Here is a 22,305-nt window from a genome sequence, read left to right on the forward strand (position 1 = left end):
GAAGACCCTTCACAAGAGCAAAATGCTCGAGACAAGTCAGCTACAAGATCAGTCTACCACTCTCACCAATCTCCAGCAAACTTAATGGGGGGTTTACACCTGCTTCTTCCTCTGGCTGGATGTCAGGAAACTGGCCACTTTGTCTCTACATTTCTCACTCATTCCCAATTCAAAAGTAAAAACTCAGCTGGTTCTACAAAAAATGCTGCATGGATAATGGTCTTGTAGAAGCACTGCTTGTAAATGCACCTTTTCAACGTGAGTTCAGCAAACAAATGCACAGATCATAGCGCAAATGAAAATATTTAATGATATTTGGTGTTTCCTATTTTCAAAGATGCGGATTCAACCTATGATGTCGCTGCCAGCTCTGAGAACAGCCCCACTCCTCACATTTCTAACCTATTTTTTTCTCACAGGCCAATCAACGCCTCTGATGCTCCTGTCACTCGCCTCCACACTAGGGGCCAACTCACTGCGGCCAATTAACCCATCAACCAGGCTCAGATGTGGGAATAAACTGGAATACCAGGTAGAAATCCACTTGACCACAGGCCAAACACCACAAAGATAGCACCAGGGTCGCCAGAGCTGAGGAAGAAGTCCCCGTGGCACCTCTGTGCTGCCCGTTCTGTATTTCACACAATAAAAGCATGGCAATAGTTTCCTACAGAAGTTGAAAGATAGTTTAAAGCCAGTAATGGAGAATGAAGCCAAGCATATACCATCTCTTCAACAGCTGTCTTCTCCTTCATACCTGGTTCTTTAGCTAGATATCTCCACCTTAAACCGTAGATTCTTCTCACACTTTCAGATTTCCCTCTGGCCTCTTACAATGTCTTCTTCTTTTCACCACTAACTACCAACATGACATTGACAATTTCAACATTTTCCATGCGGTGCTCCAGCTAATAAAGACAAGTATCCACATGCCTTCTTCGCCTCCCTATCAAGCTGTACTGCCACCATCAGGGATTCTTGGACTCACACATTAAGGTCCCCCTATTCTTCAATATTCCCCAAGGTCCTATCATTCATTGTGCAGTTTATTTCAAAATGCATCACTTCACATATCAGGATTAAATTAAATTTGTGATTTTGAAGAGAGTCAGTTTTTAAAATATTTACGTTAGCAGCTGTGACTTCCAATTTAAATATATTACATTGTGGTTTGTCGGAAGTCAGCAACATTTAGTTACTTCCTGGAACCACGGTATGCATTATCAACGCACGAAACACATCCCAACTTCAGAGCCATGTACCAGGAGCCGAAGATGAAGCAGTACTGATTGCTACAGTTACATTACCGTTGTGCCACTGTTGGGTGCTGTCATTCCATTGTTCCTGTTGTTGAGTTTTGGTGACCCTGAAGGAGTCCTTGACGAGCAGACCAGATGAACCATGTGATACTCATCTTGCTACATTATTCACACAGGTTGAGAGGCGAGGGTGGTGGAAAGATGAAAGAAGCAAAAACAATGTTAAGAGACACCTTTGTTATCAAATCTGAAAACTGTAGTGGAGTGAGTCAACAGCTTCAAGTTCCTGGGCATGCATTATCTGTTCCAGGCTCAGAACATTATAAAGTGAGAGGGAAAAGATTTAATAGGAACCTGAGGGGCAACGTTATCCACATTGAGTGTGGTGGGCATATGTAATGAGCTGCCCGATGAGGTAGTCGAGGCAGGTACTATAACAATATTTAAAAAACATCTGAACAGGTACATGGATAAGGAAGGTTTATAGGGAGATACAGGCTAATACAGGCAGGTGCGACTAGTGTAGATGGAGTATCTTTGTCAGCAAGGGCAAGTTGGATCGAAGAGCCAGTTTCCATGCTGTATGACTATGACTAAAACATTGAGGCAATCACAAATAAAAACTCATTAATGCCTCTGCCTTAGAAGAATAGGGGAGATGTTGCATGTCACCAAATAGTCTATTGAACTTCTTCAGGTGCAAGGTGGAGAGCATACTAACTGGTTGCATCAACGGTTTGGTAACTCAGATGCCCAGGAATAAAGGAGATTGCAGAAAGTGATAAACATCACCTGGTCCATTACAGTGCTGACCATCCCACCATCAATGGAAGCTCTTCTTCACAAAGGTAAAGACCCACACTACCCTGGTCACACTCTCATCTTTCTCCAAACATCTGGAAGAAGGATGAGGGCCTCACATATGTCTCCTCGGTACCCCGCAGCTCCGCTGTTGGTCCCCTTCCCCCTAGTCCTCACCTTTCACCCCATCAGCCGTTGCATACAATGCAAAATCCTCAGACATTTTTGCTACCTCCAACAGGATCCCACCACGAGTCACATATTCCCACCTCCACCCCTTTCCGCCTTCTGCAGCGACTGTTCCCACCGCAACTCCCTGGTTTACTCATCCTTCTCCACCCAAACCACCCACTCCCCAGGTACCTCCCCCTGCAACTGCAGGAGAAACAACACCTGTCCCTATACCTCCTCCCTCGACTCTGTCCAGGGACCCAGACAGTCCTTTCAGGTTAGGCAAAGGTTCACTTAAACCTCCTCCAACCTCGTCTACTGAATCCATTGTTCAAGATGTGGATTCTTATACATTGGCGAGACCAAACGTAGACTGGGCGATCATTTTGCTGAAAACCTTCGCTCAGTCTGCCTGGAACTACCTGATCTCCCGGTTGCTAAACATTTAAAATGCCCTTCCCATTCCCACACCGACCTTTCTGTCCTAGGCCTCCTCCATTGTCAGAATGAGGCAAATCGCAAATTGGAGGAACAGCATCTCATATTTTGCTTGGGCAGCTTACAACCCAGTGGTATGAATATTGATTTCTCCAACTTCAAGTAACCCCTGCATCCCCTCTCTCCATCCCTCCCGCACCCGTCGCACCAGGTTCCCGTTTTCACCAAGCAAACAGCTAACAATGGCCAGTTTCCTTTATCATCATTACTTTTTTGCATATCTTTCATTCATTTGTTCTGTATCTCTCTACATCACTGTCTATATCTCTTGTTTCCCTTTCTGAAGAAGTCTCCACCCAAAATGTCACCCATTCCTTCTCTCCAGAGATACTGCCTGTCCCGCTGAGTTACTCCAGCATTTCGTGTCTACCATCTGGAAGAAGGTTCAGGAGCTACAAACAGTGACCTCGACAGTCAAGTACAGCTTCTTCCTAACAACAATCAGTCGCTTGAACACTGCACATATCCAAGCACTCCCTTAACAGCTATCATCAACTTTGTATTGGTTGCACCATGGACTTCTTTTAGCACTATTATGGACTGGTTACTGATTATCAATTTATTGTATTAATTATCCTAGCTTCATTTGTACATTATTGTTGTAATGGGAGTGTAAAACTATAGCAAGTAAGAATTCCATGTTCCAGTGCCGGTACATCTGGCAACTAAACACTCTTGACTATGCAACGGAATCTAGTCCCTTTGTTATGTGTCTTGTCCTGCGCATGTATTTGGAAATACTGTATGGCAACCGTATTAGTTATCATAATGTGCAAGCATATTTGAAAAATGCAGGCATAAGAATGAGTGCTGCAACATCTTTAAAATTGCAGACAAACCAAGATGGACATATTTTATTTCTATCTGGTGACTATCTTTTGATCACATTCATGGAATATTAAATGACCTTAATGCTACCGCAGGGAGACGTTTAGAATTACCTTTCTGAAAATGTCCTTCAGCTGCAAGTGATCAGGGAGCAGCTTGCCAGAATAGACAAGCCTCTGATCCTTGGAGGACTGTGGAGAGAACAGAAAGTGTAAATTCATTACTGATGGAGGTCAAACCAAAAATCCTAAAAAAAAACGATTTAGTCTTCTGTAATATTCCATTCTTAAACACACCCAAAGAATTACTTAACAAAATTAGCACCAAATTTGAGAAATGGATACCAAAAACAGTAGAAGTCAAGCACAAGCTGGTTGAGAGAAAAATGTTGTTTGGAACATCAAGAGAACACCACTTGAATAAGATCAATCACTTCCATCTCTGCAATATTGATCAGGCTTTTAAGTTAATCAGTTTATTTAAAATGTCTGCGACTCCAACAATGTAACGTTGCCTAATAACGTAAAATGACATTTGCGCAGGTACACGCATACAGATAGTTTAGAGGGACATGGATGTCTTGGTCAGGACGAATGAATTGGGCCAAAATGCCTGTTTTCAGTGCTGTATAGCTTATATGACTATGACAAATTAAATTGGCATACACACTCATGTACTTTAAACACCTATATTAATTTCCTTAAAAAGAAACAATAATTGCTAGTTTACATGCATTTGGTATATCCAATGTCAAGACATCCATATTGCAGGCACCAACACAATATATTAAATGAAATGTGTCAGTGAAACACTGTCTCACTTAGAAAGTGTGTATGGTGCCCATAACCGTGGTCTCCCTTACATTGGGGAAATCAAAGCATATACATCCTTCCAATCCACAGTGTAACCCTGAGCTTCAAATTACTTGTTACTAATTCTCCATCCAACTTCAATCTTTCAGTCTTTGGTCTCTTAAACAGTGGTACTACTATTTGCAAAGCTGTAATAGTAAATGAGAACCAAGATCTTCCCTTCAACCAGACACATTAATGCATTAAGACCAAACACTAGATTAAAATAAAATTCAGATAATCAGCCTTTTGTATTTGTGTCAGAACTGCCTTGTCTTAGTCAAAGAGGATCAACCTTTAACAATCAAAGCTATAATCAGTAGCGCAGTTGGTGCAGCAACTGCCTCACAGAGAGTGCAGTCAGTGTGCAGTTTGTACATTCTCTCTTTGACCATTTGGATTTCCTTCAGTTCTCCGATTCCTCATCCTAAACTAATTTACTGTGGTCTGCTGCCTCTCTGCAGCTGCTGACAGACCGGCTGGGCATTTTCAGGATTAGCTTTCCTTTTACGTTTCCAGCAGCTGCAGTGCTGTAAATAAACAGCTAGTATTTTCCAAGTAGAATTCAGCATGCCAGAGAAAGACATAGCACTTTGACAATCTGGAATTCAATGGAAGTAAGCAGACAGCTGTTCCGACAATATTACTGTTGCACTCACTAGGCTGTGGGCCGAGGAGCTTTATTCCAGTGTTTCGTGACCCAAGTCACAGAACTATATGACATTTTGCACCCTTTATAATGTGAAAAAATGAGATTTGGAGGCTGTACATTCACTCATTCATTCACTCACTCATACCTTCATTCATTCAAATCACTCACTCATCCATTCATTCATTCCTTCATGAAGTTGAGGGCTTAAACTATATGTATCAATAACAAGGTAAATTAAACATTTTCACTAATGCCAGCTTGTTGTAGAGTAATAAGTCTTAATCATCTAATATCGGAGCTGCCTGCGATAACTTAGCGGGAAAAGGTGCTCCGATCGCAGGGCCTATGTATTTAACATAGTGAAGCTGCGGTCTCAATTAAAAAGCGGCCGATTCGCGAACGCGGAGCTGCGGATCTTCTCCGTGGGCGGGGGGGGTTCCTGCTCCATAGACATGGATTTTAAACAATCATCCACATAGAAATTATTCTTCACAGTGGTTATCACTTCTTCTGGAAAGTGAGCTTTGTTGACTGCGGTCGTCTTTAATGCAAAGTTCGCACAGCTTGGTGATGATACTGCTCCAAAGAGATGTACCTTCATCCAGGATTTAAAAAAGATCTTGTTGTGCATCCCCATCAGGCCACCATAGGAATCGCAAGTAGTCAATGTGTTTCTCTGATACTTTTACTTGATGAAACATCGCTCTAATATCAGCCATCAAAACAATTAGTTCTTGTCTGAATTTAATAAGAACTCTAATGAGTGAGTTGGTAATGTCTGGACCTTGCAGAAGTTGACAGTTAAGTGATGTTCCTTTGAAGAATGGAAAAAGTCAAAGACCACCCTCAAGGTCCCTTTCTTCGAGTGATACACCCCATGGTGCGGGATATACCAAAGCTCTCCGTTACATCAATTTAGTTGGTTTGTTGGTACCATTTCAGCATAATCATTGTCAGTCATGTCTTTTAAGAAAGATGTATATTCCTCATGAAGTTTCGTATTCTTGCCAAACTTGGATTCTGGATGCGTTGCTCTGCCATACGACGATTATTTGGCAGACTTAAGGGCCTGTCCCACTATTTGGCAGACTTAAGGGCCTGTCCCACTATCATGCGACGCTGTACGCACCGCCTCGACGCCGTACGCCCGTCGGACTTCGCTCGAACTTCACGTCACTCACTCGATCTCCGTGCGTACGGCTTCGAGGCGGCTGCGGGCTTTAGGTCGTGCTTGCCGCATGGAGTCGCATGCTCGTGGGACAGGCCCTTAAAGCTTTCTTGTTTGAAAGGTAAGACAATAGACAATAGGTGCAGGAGTAGGCCATTTGGCCCTTTAAGCCAGCACCGCCATTCAATGTGATCATGGCTGATCATCCCCAATAAGTACCCCGTTCATGCCTACTCCCCATATCCCCTGACTCCGCTATTTTTGAGCCCTATCTAGCTCTCTCTTGGAAGTATGCAGAGAACCGGCCTCCATCGCCCTCTGAGGCAAAGAATTCCACTGACTCACAACTCTCTGTGTGAAAATGTGTTTCCTCATCTCCGTTCTAAATGGCTTACCCCTTATTCGTAAACTGTGGCCCCTGGTTCTGGACTCCCCCAATATCGGGAACATGTTTCCTGCCTCTAGCGTGTCCAAACCCTTAATAATCTTATATGTTTCAATAAGAATCCCTCGCATCCTTCTAAACTCCAGAGTATACAAGCCCAGCCGCTCCATTCTCTCAGCATATGACAGTCCCGCCATCCCAGGAATTAAACTTGTAAACCTACGCTACACTCCCTCAATAGCAAGAATGTCCTTCCTCAAATTAGGGGACCAAAACTGCACACAATACTCCAGATGTGGTCTCACTAGGGCCCTATAGCCCTGCAGACCTCTTTGCTCATATACTCAACTCCTCTTGTTATGAAGGCCAACACACAGTTTGTTTTCTTCACTGCCTGCTGTACCTGCATGCTTACTTTCATTGACTGATGAACAAGGACCTCCAGATCCCATTGTACTTCCCCTTTTCCCAACTTGACACCATTTAGATAGTAATCTGCCTTCCTGTTTTGCTACCAAAGTGGAAAACCTCACATTTATCCACATTAAACTGCATCTGCCCACACACCCAAACTGTCCAGGTCACCCTGCATTCTCATAGCATCCTCCTCACAGTTCACACTGGCACCCAGCTTTGTGTCATCCGCAAATTTGCTAATGTTACTTTGAATCCCTTCATTTAAATCATTGATGTATATCGTAAATAGCTGCGGCCCCAGCACCGAGCCTTGCGGTACCCCCACTAGTCACTGCCTGCCATTTTGAAAGGGATTTGTTAATCCCTACTCTTTATTTCCTGTCTGCCAACCAATTTTCTATGCTTGTCGGCTCTCTACCCCCATTACCATGTGGCCTAATTGTGCCCACTAATCTCCTATGTGGAACCTTATCAGATGCTTTCTGAAAATCCAGGTACACTACATCCACTGGCTCTCCCTTGTCCATTTTCCTAGTTACATCCTCAAAAAATTCCAGAAGATTAGTCAAACATGATTTCCCCTTCGTAAATCCATGCTGACTCGGGAACGATCATGTTACTGCTGTCCAAATGTGCTGCTATTTCATCTTTTATAATTGACTCCAGCATCTTCCTGGAGTCAATTATGGAACCATAACTTCATACGCGAAGAAATGGCTCGGGGTCCCACGATGTCTAACTAACATCGGCCTATATGGCAAAGGGGTCCTGGAACTACCTCTCACTAGTCTAACAGAGGAATACAAGTGTTCTAAAGTAAGACTTCAGATGACACTGAGGGACTCTAGAGACAAGACCATCAGTGCTGTTGCGCCACCCCTAGTAACTGGCCGGAAGTGGACACCATATGATGCAGTACAGCAAGCTTCATCAGCCCTGAGGCACAAAGACATCGTGGGGCAAGTCCAGCAGGGAAGAGGAGGCTTTGGCCTTACGACAAGTAAACCAACTTGGCGAAAGGCCACAACATCAGAGCGGAGGACATTGGTGGTCGAGGAGGTGCGGCGACAGGAGGAGGCCGCAAGAAGTGCAAAGGCGGTCTCTCTTGCCAAACAGGGGCAATGGATGCAGTGGGAAGGTGTGGAGCGGAGGAAGATCAGCTGGAAAGAACTATGGGAAATGGAAGCAAGCAAGATCAGCTTCATCATCAGAGCGACTTATGACGTGCTTCCAACACCAAAGAACCTCCAGCAGTGGTACGGCGAGGATCCAACCTGTGCCCTCTGCCCAACTCCAGCAACCCTGAAACACATCATGGTAGGCTGCAAGACCAGCCTCACGCAAGGGAGATACACGTGGCGGCATAATCAGGTACTAAAAAGGCTGGCATCAGCCCTTGAGAACAGGCGGTGTGCGACCAACTCCTTGCCTCTGAGAGCAAGCAACCCCCCCCGCCTAAGGGCAACAACCTTTGTCCGAGAAGGACAGAAAACATCTAAACATCCTTCCACCAGATCAGAAGAAGGAAACCTATGCAGGGCCCGTGACTGGAGGATGCTGGCGGACATCGGCCGACAACTAGTTTTTCCACCTTTCAGAAGACTGCTTACATCATAGAGCTCACAGTTCCATGGGAGAACTGTGTTGAGGAGGCCTATGAGCGTAAGAAGCTGCGCTACGCAGAGCTTGCAGCAGAGGCAACGCAGCGTGGCTGGAACACCAAAGTCTATCCAGTTGAAGTGGGATGCAGAGGATTTGTTGCGTCATCTACAATCAGACTGCTGAAGGAGCTTGGAATCCACGGTCAGGCTCTGCGGAAGACCATAAGATCACTCTCAGAGGCGGCTGAAAGAAGCAGCCGGTGGATTTGGCTCAAGCGGAAAGACCCATGCTGGGCCCCAAGTACGTCAGGGTGAATCTTTGGGATGGTTTGACACGGGACACGCGCTGAGGGCTGATCATCCTGCAGCAGGCCGCTCTTGTGGAGGGTGTATAGTGTTAAAAGGCCGAAACACCCAGTGATGCAAGGGTACACTACTGATGATGTGTCCTGTGCCCAACTATCCTGAAGGTTACACAGGCCAAGATATGTGTATCGCCCCCCACCGATGTTGAGCGTCTACCACTCTCAACAATCAACGGATGTCGTGAAATGCTCCCCACTTATTGGCACAAGGGACTTTTAACATCTAGTCCTGTGTATTTGATTCTAATAATCTGGACTCGTCCAGTGACTGCTGTGAAAGGACAGCTGACAACATGGGAAAGTCCACGTGACAGCTTGGAGAGACAGCTGGCAGGAGGGAACAGACCCCACTGGGGCCGTCATGGGCTAGCTACCCATGATAGCAGTCCCCAACGCTGTTTCAGTTAGTTGGAGACACCCGCTAAATGCTACAAAAAGTAAATTAAAGAGAATACCCCTAGAGCCTGCGAGAGCGGGGGCGGAAGATGGCTCACCGATTGATAACACGGTTACAGACCCAGGAACGGAAACGACTACGGACAAGGAGAGCATGGCACATGAGACATTCACAACGGCTGCGGGACACAAACTTCAGGTGTGCATTTGTGGTTGGGAGAAAATTACATCAGTGAAAGGCTTGAAGATCCACCAAGGGAAGAAAAAGTGCTTGAGAGAGCAGAGACATGGGCCTCGCATTGACCAGTACTTCTTACGAAGCAACCAGTCAAATCAGTCGAGTGAAGCACAGCGACGGGACTCAAACCAAAGTTCGCAGAGCATCAGCACCCATGTCACTGAAGAGGGTGATACAAGCACAGAAATGCCGGTGGAGGAGCCCACGCAACAACGACAAAGACCTCCATTGGAGGGTAAGATCAAAGGCCAAAAACCTGGAGTGAAATGGCCCAAACCTGTTGAAAAGAAAGAGTGGGAGATGGTCAACAGTGACCTTATACATATCTTGGAGCAACAAGCGGGCACAGCAGTGGAAAAGCTTGAAAGGATGGGCAACACAATCTACAGCTACGGAGAAGAACGGTTTGGGGTGAGTAAAGGGAGAGGTGGAAAGAAATTACCAACACCAATCAAGTCCAGGAGGCAGCAGGAGATCGAGAGGCTAATCAGAGAGAGGAGGAGACAGTTTGAAAAAGCAATGGAAAAAAAAGCAACTGACGCAGAGAGAGAAGGTATCATGCATGCTACTCCAAGAGGACATCAAGAGCCGATTGGCAACCTTGCGAAAAGCAGAGAACTTGAGGAAACTTCGCAAGAAGAAAGAACACACAAGGTTCACACAAAGACCCTTTCAAGTTCATCAAAGACCTCTTCGCAAAGGAAAAAAGTGGAACTTTGAAAACATCGAAACAGGAATTGGAGGAACACCTGGAAAAGGCCCACCAAGACACGAAAAGGCATGAGCAGTTAGTCATCCCACATGACATCCCGCCTATTCAACCACCTGAATTCAACCTGGACACCAGCCCTCCAAGATGGAAAGAGGTAGAGAACACTGTCCGGCGAGCAAGAGCAGCATCAGCTCCGGGGCCAAACGGAGTACCATACAAGCTCTACAAGAATGCACCGGATGTGTTACGCTTTCTATGGAAGCTCATGAGGGTGGTGTGGAAGAAGCAAACAATACCTAAGGCGTGGCGAAGGGCCGGGGGTGTGCTAATACCTAAAGAAAAGGATGCGTCAGACATCAGCCAATTCCGGCCAATATGTCTCCTCAACGTCGAGGGGAAAATATTTTTCAGCATTGTATCACAAAGGCTGTCCACCTATCTGGTAACAAACAAGTACATTGATACATCTGTACAGAAAGCAGGAATTCCAGGATTTTCGGGCTGCTTGGAGCATACAAGCATGATCTGGCACCAGATCCAAGCAGCTAAGAAGGACAAAAGAGACCTACATGTGATCTTCCTCGATCTGGCCAATGCATTTGGTTCAGTTCCCCATGAACTCCTTTGGGAATCTTTTGCCTTTTTCCATGTACCAGAGCTCATCACCACACTGGTCAAGAGCTATTTCCAAGACCTGCAGCTGTGCTTCACAACAGCTGACTTCAGTACAACATGGCAGCGCTTGGAAGTAGGCATCATGGCAGGCTGCACAGTCTCACCCTTGGCCTTTACAATGGCCATGGAAGTCATCATCAGGGCCTCAAAATGGGTGGTGGGCGGTGAACGAACAAGGGCTGGGCTCCGTCTGCCACCCATCAGGGCATACATGGACGACATGACAACACTAACCACTACTGCAGCATGCACCAAGCGGCTACTTGGAAAGCTGCAGGAGAACATCAAGTGGGCCCGAATGAAAATTAAACCAAGTAAATCTCGAAGCATTTCCATAGTCAAGGGGGTGCTTAGAGACACAAGGTTCTGTATCGGTGACGACCCAATACCAACAGTGTCTGAACAGCCAGTTAAAAGCCTGGGCAGATGGTACAACGCAAGTCTCAAGGACAAAGAGCAGGTGCAACAACTAAGGCAAGAAATTGTCAACGGCCTGAAGAACATCAATCAGACCCTACTGCCTGGGAAACTGAAGCTCTGGTGCCTACAGTTTGGACTCCTTCCTCGGACGATGTGGCCACTGACCGTTTATGAAGCCCCAATAACAACTGTGGAGAAGATGGAGCGAACCATAACTTCATACGCGAAGAAATGGCTCGGGGTCCCACGATGTCTAACTAACATCGGCCTATATGGCAAAGGGGTCCTGGAACTACCTCTCACTAGTCTAACAGAGGAATACAAGTGTTCTAAAGTAAGACTTCAGATGACACTGAGGGACTCTAGAGACAAGACCATCAGTGCTGTTGCGCCACCCCTAGTAACTGGCCGGAAGTGGACACCATATGATGCAGTACAGCAAGCTTCATCAGCCCTGAGGCACAAAGACATCGTGGGGCAAGTCCAGCAGGGAAGAGGAGGCTTTGGCCTTACGACAAGTAAACCAACTTGGCGAAAGGCCACAACATCAGAGCGGAGGACATTGGTGGTCGAGGAAGTGCGGCGACAGGAGGAGGCCGCAAGAAGTGCAAAGGCGGTCTCTCTTGCCAAACAGGGGCAATGGATGCAGTGGGAAGGTGTGGAGCGGAGGAAGATCAGCTGGAAAGAACTATGGGAAATGGAAGCAAGCAAGATCAGCTTCATCATCAGAGCGACTTATGATGTGCTTCCAACACCAAAGAACCTCCATCAGTGGTACGGCGAGGATCCAACCTGTGCCCTCTGCCCAACTCCAGCAACCCTGAAACACATCATGGTAGGCTGCAAGACCAGCCTCACGCAAGGGAGATACACGTGGCGGCATTATCAGGTACTAAAAAGGCTGGCATCAGCCCTTGAGAACAGGCGGTGTGCAACCAACTCCTTGCCTCTGAGAGCAAGCAACCCCCCCCGCCTAAGGGCAACAACCTTTGTCCGAGAAGGACAGAAAACATCTAAACATCCTTCCACCAGATCAGAAGAAGGAAACCTATGCAGGGCCCGTGACTGGAGGATGCTGGCGGACATTGGCCGACAACTAGTTTTTCCACCTGAAATAGCTTCCACCAACCTCAGGCCAGACTTGGTGTTCTGGTCCCCTTCACAGAAGACTGCTTACATCATAGAGCTCACAGTTCCATGGGAGAACTGTGTTGAGGAGGCCTATGAGCGTAAGAAGCTGCGCTACGCAGAGCTTGCAGCAGAGGCAACGCAGCGTGGCTGGAACACCAAAGTCTATCCAGTTGAAGTGGGATGCAGAGGATTTGTTGCGTCATCTACCATCAGACTGCTGAAGGAGCTTGGAATCCACGGTCAGGCTCTGCGGAAGACCATAAGATCACTCTCAGAGGCGGCTGAAAGAAGCAGCCGGTGGATTTGGCTCAAGCGGAAAGACCCATGCTGGGCCCCAAGTACGTCAGGGTGAATCTTTGGGATGGTTTGACACGGGACACGCGCTGAGGGCTGATCATCCTGCAGCGGGCCGCTCTTGTGGAGGGTGTATAGTGTTAAAAGGCCGAAACACCCAGTGATGCAAGGGTACACTACTGATGATGTGTCCTGTGCCCAACTATCCTGAAGGTTACACAGGCCAAGATATGTGTATCGCCCCCCACCGATGTTGAGCGTCTACCACTCTCAACAATCAACGGATGTCGTGAAATGTTCCCCACTTATTGGCACAAGGGACTTTTAACATCTAGTCCTGTGTATTTGATTCCCCACCACCGATGTCAGGCTAACTGGTCTATAATTCCCTATTTTCTCTCTCCCGCCTTTCTTAAAAAGTGGGATAACATTAGCTACCCTCCAATCCACAGGAACTGATCCTGAATCTGTAGAACATTGGAAAATTATCACCAATGCATCCACAATTTCTAGAGCCACTTCCTTAAGTACCCTGGGATGCAGACCATCAGGCCCTGGGGATTTATCAGTCTTCAGTCCCATCAGTCCTCCCAGCACCATTTCCTGCCTAATATGGGTTTCCTTCAGTTCCTCAGTCACCCCAGATCCTCTGGCCACTAGTATATCAGGAAGATTGTTTGGGTCCTCCTTAGTGAAGACCGATCCAAAGTACCTGTTCAACTCATCTGCCATTTCCATGTTCCCCATAATAAATTCACCTTTTTCAGTCTTCAAGGGTCCAACTTTGGTCTTAACTAATTTTTTCCTCTTCACATACCTAAAGAAGCTTTTACTATCTTCCTTTATAATCTTGGCTAGCTTACCTTCGTACCTCATATTTTCTTCCCGTAATGCCTTTTTAGTTATCTTCTGTTGCTCTTTAAAAATTATCCAATCCTCTTGCTTCCCGCTCTTCTTTGCTATGTTGTACTTCTTCTCTTTAATTTTTATACTCTCCCTGACGTCCCTTGTCAGCCATGGTCGCCCCTTACTCCCCTTGGAATCTTTCTTCCTCTTTGGAATGAACTGATCCTGCACCTTCTGTATTATTCCCAGAAATACCTGCCATTGTTGTTCCACTATCATCCCTGCTAGGGTATCTTTCCAGTCAACTTTGGCCAGCTCCTCCCTCATGGCTCCATAGTTCCCTTTATTCAACTGTAACACCGTCACCTCCGATTTACCCTTCTCTCTTTCCAATTGTAGATTCAACTTGACCATATTATGGTCACTACCTCCAAATGGTTCATTAACCTCAAGTTCCTTTAAGTCGTCACGTCAAGAGAGTCAAGAGTCAAGAGTCAAGAGTCAATTTAATTGTCATTTGGACCCCTGGAGGTCCAAACGAAATGCCGTTTCTGCAGCCATACATTACACACAAATAGACCCCAGACACAACATAATTACATTTAACATAAACATCCATCACATAGCTGTGATGGAAGGCCAAATAAACTTCTCTCTCCACTGCACTCTGCCCCCCCCGATGTCAGAGTCAAAGTCATAGCCCCCGGCTGGCGATGGCGATTGTCCCGCGGCCATTAAAGCCACGCCGGGTTGTGCGAGGTCGCACACCGGGTCTTGATGTTGGAGCCCCCGGTGTGCGCTCACAGAGTCCGCGGCCATTCCAGCCGCGCGGGGCAGCGGTGTCAGGCCCCGCTCCAGGAGCTCTTCGACCCCGCAACTCGGGCGGGAGAAGTCGCCGCCGCAGAAGCCTCGAAAAGCGGTCTCCCCCCAGGGAGCCGTGGGCTCCCGGCGCCGTCGTCCACAGACCTGTAGAGAGCCTCCGACTCTCCGGCGGCAGCAGCAGCAGCAGCAGCAGCAGCAGCAGCAGCAGCAGCAACAGCATCAGCAGCAGCAGCGCTCCTCCACCGCTCCGGACTCGGCCAGCTCCGCGACGGCAACGGTGAGTCGACACCTGAGCCCCCGGTCTCTTCCTGTTGGAGGCCGCTCCTCGTTGCGGCCTCAACGACGACTGAGACCAGACGAGAAAAGGTCGGGTCTCCAGTGCAGGGAGAGATTCAAAAAGTTTCCCCCCCCCCCCCCACCCCACCCCCACCCCCCCCCACACACACACCCTACATAAAATAACAAACATTACATAAAAACACAGACAAAAATAATAATAACGCGGACAGGCTGCAGAGGCCGCTGCTGGCCAGAGCCGCGCCGCCTACCGGAAGTCCAAACAATAGTGTCCGTCTATCATCTTAACTGAATAGTTCATAATATCCAAGAACTTTAACTCTTCCCTGGCCATTTTTTCAGATTTCTTACTGGCACTTTCATTGAAGTCATGATTGTATTGTTTGATCAAAAGCTTTTCTAATTTATCAGTAGATATTTGATTAACAGCAGCAGCAGGTTAGTTCTTCTGGTTCCTGCTTTCATTGTTCATTCTCAAGGAGCCATAGATAACGCATCCTAGTAGGGTTTACACAGCAAACGGTCCATCCCCTTGGCTTCTCATAGTCTGTATAGGTTCCAAGTCAAGTCAAGTCAAGTCAACTTTATTTGTCACATACACATACAAGATGTGCAGTGGCAATGCCTGCGGATTGTGCAAAAAATTACAGAATAGAACAGAATCAGTATTTACTTATTAGAAAAAAAACAGCAATTTTAAAAAGACTCAACACAATAGTAAAGTAGTACAGCAAATTAGTCCCTGGTGAGATAAGAGTTTACAGTCCTGATGGCCTGTGGGATGAAACTCCGCCTCATCCTCTCTGTTTTCACAGCATGACAGCGGAGGCGTTTGCCCGACCATAGCAGCTGGAACAGTCTGTTGCTAGGGTGGTAGGGGACCCCCATAATGTTGCTGGCTCTGGATCTGCACCTTCTGATGTATAGGTTCTGCAAGGGGCGAGTGTAGTTCAGCCGAACGCACTACTCTCTGCAGAGCCTTCTTGTCCTGGGAAGAGCAGTTCCCAAACCAGATTGTGATGTTGTCAGACAAGATGCTTTCTACAGCCCCAGAGTAGAAGCACTGAAGGATCCTCAGAGAGACTCCGAATTTCCTCAGCTGCCTGAGGTGGTAAAGGCGCTGCCTTGCCTTGCCTTACTTACCAGTGTGGCAGCGTGTGTTGTCCATGTCAGATCCTCTGTGATGTGGACTCCCTGGTATTGAAAGCAGCTCACCCTATCCACAGTAGCCCTATTTATCTCCAGTGGCGTAAACTTCCTTGGATGTTGTGCCCTCCTAAAGTCCACAACCGGCTCCTTAGTTATAATGACATTCAAGAGGAGGCTATTGTCCTGACACCAGAGTGCAAACTTGATTGTGGAGTTGGAGCTGAACCTGGCCACACAGTCATGTGTGTACAGGGAGTACCGTAGGGAGCTGAGGACGCAACCCTGGGGGAGATCCTGTGTTCAGGGTGAGGGTGTTCGATGTATGTCTTCCTAGCTTGACTACCTGGGGCCTGGCGGTGAGAAGGTCCAGGACCCAGGCACACAGGGGAGTGTTAAGCCCCAGTTCCAGCAGCTTCTCAGCAAGTCTGGTGGGGACTATCGTATTGAAGGCTGAACTGAATGCCTTCAAAGCATTTGTTCTGATAATTAGGTCAATACCAGAATTTATTTTAGGTATCCTGACATCCTTCAAGTAAGACCATTGTCTCAAGTCCTCATGTCTGGGTATATTTTGATGACAAACAGGCATGGTCTCATGTGTAAACACCCCAGACATTGGTATAAAATTGTCTTCATCCAGACTAGATATTTCCAACCTTGTAATCAAGTCAAGTCAAGTCAAGTCAAGTTTATTTGTCACATACACATACGAGATGTGCAGTGAAATGAAAGTGGCAATGCTCGCGGACATTTGTGCAAAAGACAAACAACAAAACAACCAAACAAATTATAAACACAATCATAACACACATATTCTTTTACATAATAAATAATGGAAGGAAAAACGTTCAGTAGAGTTAGTCCCTGGTGAGATAGGCATTTACAATCCGAATTGCCTCTGGGAAGAAACTCCTTCTCAACCCCTCCGTTCTCACCGCATGGCAACAGAGGCGTTTGCCTGACCGTAGCAGCTGGAACAGTCCGTTGCAGGGGTGGAAGGGGTCTCCCATGATTTTATTTGCTCTGGAGTTGCACCTCCTGTAGTATAGTTCCTGCAGGGGGGCGAGTGAAGTTCCCATAGTACGTTCGGCCGAACGCACTACTCTCTGCAGAGCCTTCTTGTCCTTGGCAGAGCAATTCCCAAACAAGATGGCAATGTTCCCGGACAAGATGCTTTCCACCGCCGCTGCATAGAAGCACTGGAGGATCCTCGGAGACACTCTGAATTTCCTCAATTGCCTGAGGTGGTAAAGGCGCTGCCTTGCCTTACTCACGAGTGCTGAGGCGTGTGATGCCCATGTCATATCCTAATGTAATGACTAACGCACTCCTTCTCTTCATTCATGGGACGCAATAGAATCTTAACTAGAAACTAGATCGGTAGCTGACCTACAAGCAACACCTTGAAGCTCTCCATGCTAAAGTCTCGGCGCGGAGCAACCTCCTGCGTTGCTTGGCTGGCTCGTCATGGGGCGCCAGGACATCTACTCTCCGAACCAGCTGGGAACAGACTTCGCCATCTCCTCAATTCACTCTTGCACCGAACACCACAGCCCCACCCGGCTCTGCCACGCAAAGAATGGGTCGCCCTGAACCGTCTCCGTATAGTGCTTGGCCGGTTCAATGCCAACATGCATCGCTGGAGGCTGCGTTCATCAGCAGCCTGCATGTGTGGAGCAGACCAACAACAGCGCAGCACATCATTTTCGACTGTGCTGTCCTCTGCCCCCCTGGTGGAGGGGTAGATCTCACGGCACTCGACAACAGCACATTGAACTGGCTACAGCGCCTGGAGGGCGTTACATAACCTCTGCTGCCTCAAACACAAGAAGAAGAACTTCTCCTGTGATGTCCAGCCTTCTCATCAAGCTTTCTGTACAAAAGGTAGCCGAACTTCCACGATCCAAAAATGCATGTTTGCAACACTGTATTCCCCTTGCTATTCCTTACCTGTACTGGGAAGATAGAGAAGATACAGGTTTCTACCCCAGCCCCAATATGGGCAGTTATCTGAGGTGAGGTGACAGCATCATTAGTAGCTGGCTTCTCCTTCTGTTCTATTTGCTCAAGCTTCTTCTGCTCAGCGTGAAGTGCTTCAGGATGATCTTGCTTGCACTTATCACAAGTTATAGGACTCTTACAGTCTTTAACCATGTGTCCTTTTTTCAAACAACCGAAACAGATTCCCTTCTCCTTCAAGAAATCCATCTTTTCTTTATATTCCTTCTTCCTGAATTTCCGACACCACCTTATGGTGTGGCCAATTTTGTTACATGACAAGCAGAACCTTCTTGGCTTAACAGTAGATGTATCTCTTTCCTTTTCGCCTTTCGTTTCTGCAGGTATTACAGCGGTAGCAAACCTACTTCCCATAGGTCCTTTTCTTTTGATTTAGTACAGGTAGAACCTTTGACAGTTGCAATTGGTTTAGGATCTTGGATGCTCCCATAGCACAAATTTGACATTAACCGTACTTCCTTTTCTATGAAGTTCTCCAGATCAGGAAGCATGGCCTCTCGATTCTCATTTTCCTCTATCAGACCTGCTTTATGAAGTAATTGTATTGTATTGTATTGTATTGTATTGTATTGTTTATCCCTCCACTTTTCTCTAAGACTATAGGGCAGTTTTAGAGCGATAGTTTTCATATTGCTAAAAACATTCATTTCTTGCATGTGGTTGAGATGTTTCATCGAGCTACAACAACTTCCAACAAATGTTGCAAACTCCTACAATGTTTTCGCGTCTTCTGGCTTGACAGCTGTCCAAGCATAGGCCTTCTTCATGTATGCATTGGCGATCTAGTGCTCCTTACCAAACTGTTCTCTAAGCAATTTCCTTGCCGTTCGATAGCCTTCACCAGCAGGATACTTCCGACAACTTCCAACAAGCTCCTTTGGATATCCGCTTGTGTAATACTCCAGAAATTGTAAATGATCTTCATCATCGGTAGTTTTACTCTCCACTCCTCTCTCAAACTGGTCCATGAAAGTCTCATATCGCAAGGGATCACCATCGTATTTAACAATTTTCATTTGAGGTAGAGTGGAAGAGATATTATGTTGAGCTAGAGACTCGCTAATTCTTATTAGATTACACATCAAATCAGACTTCTTCTCTAAATCCCTCCTTGGGCTCAGAGGAACAGTAAATAGGCCTCTGAGAAGAATGCTGGTCTGGATAAGTTGTCACGAGTCCTATGACTAGTTGTTTGTCCCCGTCTGGGTGCAAATGATTGATAGGCAGGCACCTGCCCATGTTGGCTAACTTAAGCCTGTGTATTAGGCCTCTGAAAGGCATACTGAATTGGCGGTTTGTTACAAGCCTTATCAGGAGGCCCATAAATTTGTTGCTTCGATCTAACATCCTGTTGTTGAGGTAAAGCTTTGTCGGCCCGCCATTGTTCTAGTGGGTGTTCAAAGCCGTTTAAATCCCGGTTGTGGATTTAATCCAGCTGCTGTTCCCCTTTGAGCAGTTCTTTTTCTTAAATAAGAGCTCATCCCATCAGATACTTCATCCCATCAGATACATCAGCCGCCTCTTGAACCTTGGCCCTCCAGTATCTCAATCTTCGTCCTGGCTTCTTCCAACTTCGTATCCAGTTCCAACCGTCGTTCTCCCTTTAACTGCCCTCCTTGTTCCTCAACCTCTCTCCTCGTCTGTTCCGCACGTGCCTCAGCCTCTTTCCTCGTCTGTTCTGCACGTGCCTCAGCCTCTCTCTTTGTCTGTTCCAACTATTCTTCCTGTGCTTTAATCGCATGCTTTCTCGTCAAGGCGGCAACTCATAGCGAAAGAGCAGCCATAGTTGCTTGTTTCCATACGAGCAGATGCTCTTGAAATTGAACTGGCTTCTGAACTGGACTTATGTATTGATCTTCATGTTGTAGCATTACTTCATGTTCCATTTCAGTACCTTGTTGCATCGCACTTCCTGCTGCAGCACACGCCGTCCTTTGATCAACTTCAACTAACCATTTCTCCACACTGCCAACGATGCCGTTAAGATATTCAATCGCTTCTTGAAACCACTGATTATGCTCTTTGCTTTCCTCATCAGGCAGTGATAGGCTCAGTAATAAGTCGTGGTTTTGTGCAAACTCAAGGCGGAGGTTGAAGGCGCCCATGATTAGATTTTACTTTTTCAGCATTCTCTTCAAGGCGCATGCGTTCATCCTGGATCTCTATTAAATCAATAACCCGCTTCCAAAGCTTGTTTCTCTCCTTCTGGCATTTTCGTTGGGCTTCTTTGTCCATTGGCTAGATCGTCTTTGTTCCGGCTCTTCTTCGCCTGGCTTATCAGTTGAAGATTCCATGGCTCCCTCTGGTGGCACTCGTTCACCCAGCTTACCTGCTTCTTCTGGCTCCATAAATTAAACAGGTCTTGGCAGACTGTCAAATCTGCTAATTGGACAAACAGGACTTCTTTGGTTTGCTTCTGTCATTATTGATATACATTCTGGGCTGTGTTCCATAAACACCTGAAGAATCCAAAACAAAACTGGACTTTCAGAAAACATCCAATTATTTTCAAAGTATAGAAGTGACTTTAGTTCAGAAAGAATGTGTCTTATCTCAACTTCATAACATACCAAGGAAAAGCACCTGGTAGTCGCTTACTCGCTTCTTGGCTGCCTTCCAAACCTTAGCAGAACTGGCTTCTAGTACATCTCTAGACTCTTTATCAGAGCCTGTAATTTTACATTAATGCAACAAAACAATCAAACCTTCCACAGCATCTCGTTAAGAAGCTGTTCTAATTAAAGCATTCCAGCTTTCAAATTTACAGCATAATACAATAGCTGTTCTACTCACGCTTTCAATCAGTGAAGTTTTCAACCTTCAAATAAGTCGCGTGGCTGTCCATTAACCAATTGACAGGTAGGCTCTAATACCAATCTCTGGCAGAGATGCAAGCTTCTTCAGTTCCTCTTCTACGGAACCAGTTTTCAGTTCCACTTCTACGGAACCAGTTCTTCTGGCAGTAATCTCTCACAGAGATCAAGCCCTCTTCTGCCCCTGTTCTATGGGACCAATCGTCTATCTCCTGGTAGGAAGGTAGCTTTCGACTCTAGATATAGTGACAGGTTTTCATATCGTTTGAAGGAATCTTTCCTTTAAGGGCCTGTCCCACTTGGGCGTTATTTGCGCGTAATTTACGCTACATCATTCACGCGTCACAATGCACGGGTCGTGCCACGCACGTGATGCGCGCATTATGCGCGCATGGTGCGTGTGACGTAGGCTGTGGCGTGCGGTCCCGCACACTGCCACAGGATTTTGGGATGTACAAAATCTTTGCGCGCCATTTGCATGACTCGCAAATGACGCTCAAGTGGGACAGGCCCTTTAGTCACTATGACAGTGGCAGTGATAGCGGCGGCTCCTCCTTCAGCACCCCGCCCGCCCTGATAGCGGCCGCTGCTTGCCCATCCGCTAACTGCAATAACGCTTTCAAAACAAACCCTCCCACACGCCGAGGCCGGGAGGAGGGAGGGAGGGGGAGGCCCCCTTCTGCCGTCATGTTCTCCAAATAGAAAATAAGTCCCTGGTGTAACATCTCATGTCCACTATGAGACAGCTGGCACAGTTCTCTGCTCAAAGCATTGTCATGGCAAGAGTTTCAGATGGCAGAGAAATTACTTCAAGCATATTCTCAAAGCTTCCTTGAAAAGAATCAAGCAACTTTCCTACTAACTCATGACAGCCCCTGCCTGAAAATGAAGAATGTTCTATCCAAGAAGGCACTAAGCAGCTTATGTCTCTAAACACCAAGCAAAAGTGGTCATAGGAACACTTGGCATGCCAAACCACTCACCTAGTCACTATATTCCAGACAAAGCCTGCAGATCACATGAGGCCCTTATGAAACACCTGGAACCCAGATAACTGGAGTGGATTAGAACCCATTCAGTATCACAGATGCCAATCATTTGTGTAAGCTGCCACTCTAAATCTGCCTATTCATTAGAGATAAAAGATTTCATGAAACAGTTTAAATTATAAACAGTAAATCTGTGACTGGGCCAAAATGTAATCTTCCTCTACAAATATCAGTCATTTTATTCAATAGTACTATGCACAACCGCAATGTACAAAAACTGCCTTTGTGTTTTATTATGTAATAGTAACCACACTTCAAAAGTAACTCCTGAGGTGGTATTAAACAAAAAAAAAATCTAAGTGATCCTTCCAAACAAAATAAATTGAATTATCAGATCGCATTAAACTCAAATTTATACAAATTTATTTTAACAAGCAACATTTGTAGGAAGTTTTCTCAACTTTTGGTGTAACCCACCATTGTGGAATTATGAAAACTTTGTGGAATC

The 22,305-nt window shown here is 46.3% G+C and overlaps 1 protein-coding gene across 1 annotated transcript in view; it reads right to left on the reverse strand.

Moving 5' to 3' along the window:
- The window catches only part of herpud2 (HERPUD family member 2), a 57,057-nt gene that overhangs the window by 19,606 nt on the left and 15,146 nt on the right, over positions 1-22,305 (reverse strand). Inside the window, exons 2-3 of the mRNA XM_055634668.1 lie at positions 3,671-3,748; positions 1,308-1,418 (exon numbers count right to left, since the gene is read on the reverse strand). Of these exons, the coding sequence (XP_055490643.1) occupies positions 1,308-1,418; positions 3,671-3,748 (189 nt within the window). The remainder of the gene's footprint in view (positions 1-1,307; positions 1,419-3,670; positions 3,749-22,305) is intronic.

This window comes from Leucoraja erinacea, chromosome 4 (assembly GCF_028641065.1).
Source record: "Leucoraja erinacea ecotype New England chromosome 4, Leri_hhj_1, whole genome shotgun sequence".
NCBI lineage: Eukaryota > Metazoa > Chordata > Chondrichthyes > Rajiformes > Rajidae > Leucoraja > Leucoraja erinaceus.